This window comes from Austrofundulus limnaeus, unplaced genomic scaffold, assembly GCF_001266775.1.
Source record: "Austrofundulus limnaeus strain Quisiro unplaced genomic scaffold, Austrofundulus_limnaeus-1.0 Scaffold417, whole genome shotgun sequence".
NCBI classification, from domain to species: domain Eukaryota; kingdom Metazoa; phylum Chordata; class Actinopteri; order Cyprinodontiformes; family Rivulidae; genus Austrofundulus; species Austrofundulus limnaeus.
The window spans coordinates 240,934-242,183 of NW_013952819.1; the positions used below are offsets into that span (position 1 = coordinate 240,934).

The following is a 1,250-nucleotide window of genomic DNA, read 5'->3' on the forward strand; positions in this document are numbered from 1 at the left end:
ATATATAATCAATATTTAAACATCTGATCTGATTGTAAAAAAAAGACTTCCTGAAACAAACAGAATATTTAGAAAAAAACATCTTTATTGATTTATTGCGTTAAAAGTACAGAATCTGTAATCAAATACAAATCATGTGTGATTAAAAGAGCTTGAGCAAATTGTGATTGTCGGAGCAATTCCCAGAGAAGCAGTGGGTCCATCAGTCCTGCTGGGTGATCATTTTTAACATCTGTAGGGCCATGGGTCCCTGGTCTGAGGGGACCTGGAACAACAAACACCAGAGAACAGGACTGTTCAGAGACCACAGGTCCACAAGACTAAACCAGAAAGATGAAGAAAGATTAGCAGATTCAAAAAGTAAATAGTGGATGATTACGACATTACTGATTGGTGATATTTTTTATTTTATATTAAATTTCATGAATCGTTCCACTCCGACTACTTGTCATTTTTTCATCTATAAACCGTGTGAACTATCAGCAGTTTTATCACGGTATGATATATGGATTTGTTTGGAAAAGTGGGATTGGATTGAAGCAGTATCATATCAATGTCCATGTAACAATCATTATCGATCCACATCGACCGTGTGATGAAGATACAGATCAATGGGCCTCATGCAAGAACATGTTCGTATTCTTATTCTTATCCTAAATTTCTCCTACTTTTGTTCGTATGAAGGGTTCGTACGAACATGTCACGTCAGATTCAACAAACTCTTCTATCTTCAGGAAAAGTGTGTAAATGAGGAGCATAAACGGATGAATGTGTATCAGGTGCTCGCGCACGAGGAGAGGAGATTAGCATAATTACCACCCCAAAAACACCATATAAGGTTACGTTTCCTGCCCCACATACCAGGAAGTGTCCATTCATAAATGACATCATAAAATAAAAAAGCAGAACTTTACGAGTTTGCAGATTGAAGTCCTGCTGTCAGAGATCCAGAAAAAAAAATCTGTCATTTTTAGCAGCGTCAGACCTGCTAAAGACAAGGAATGAAATGACGACTGCTGTTAATGTCGTGTCTCCTGTGGGTCGTATACAGTCACAGAAATAAAAATCTAAATCATATTCATCTCTCTCTAGTCCTGCTCCAGGTTTCATTTCGACAAATATTTTAAAATTTAAGTCTACACAACTAGTTTTCATTTCTTCAGAAGAAGAGCAGATGCGCACCGGTAGCCCCCTCCCCCACAGCCGTCACAAGTGGTGCCAGATGTGGTTCTGAATAAAAGCATTTTAAA

At 37.9% G+C, this 1,250-nt stretch overlaps 1 protein-coding gene across 1 annotated transcript in view; it reads right to left on the minus strand.

Moving 5' to 3' along the window:
• Positions 1-65: 65 nt before the first annotated feature.
• The window catches only part of scpep1 (serine carboxypeptidase 1), a 12,385-nt gene continuing 11,200 nt past the window's right edge, over positions 66-1,250 (minus strand). Inside the window, exon 13 of the mRNA XM_014024291.1 lies at positions 66-265. Within this exon, the coding sequence (XP_013879745.1) occupies positions 203-265 (63 nt within the window). The 3' untranslated portion in view covers positions 66-202. The remainder of the gene's footprint in view (positions 266-1,250) is intronic.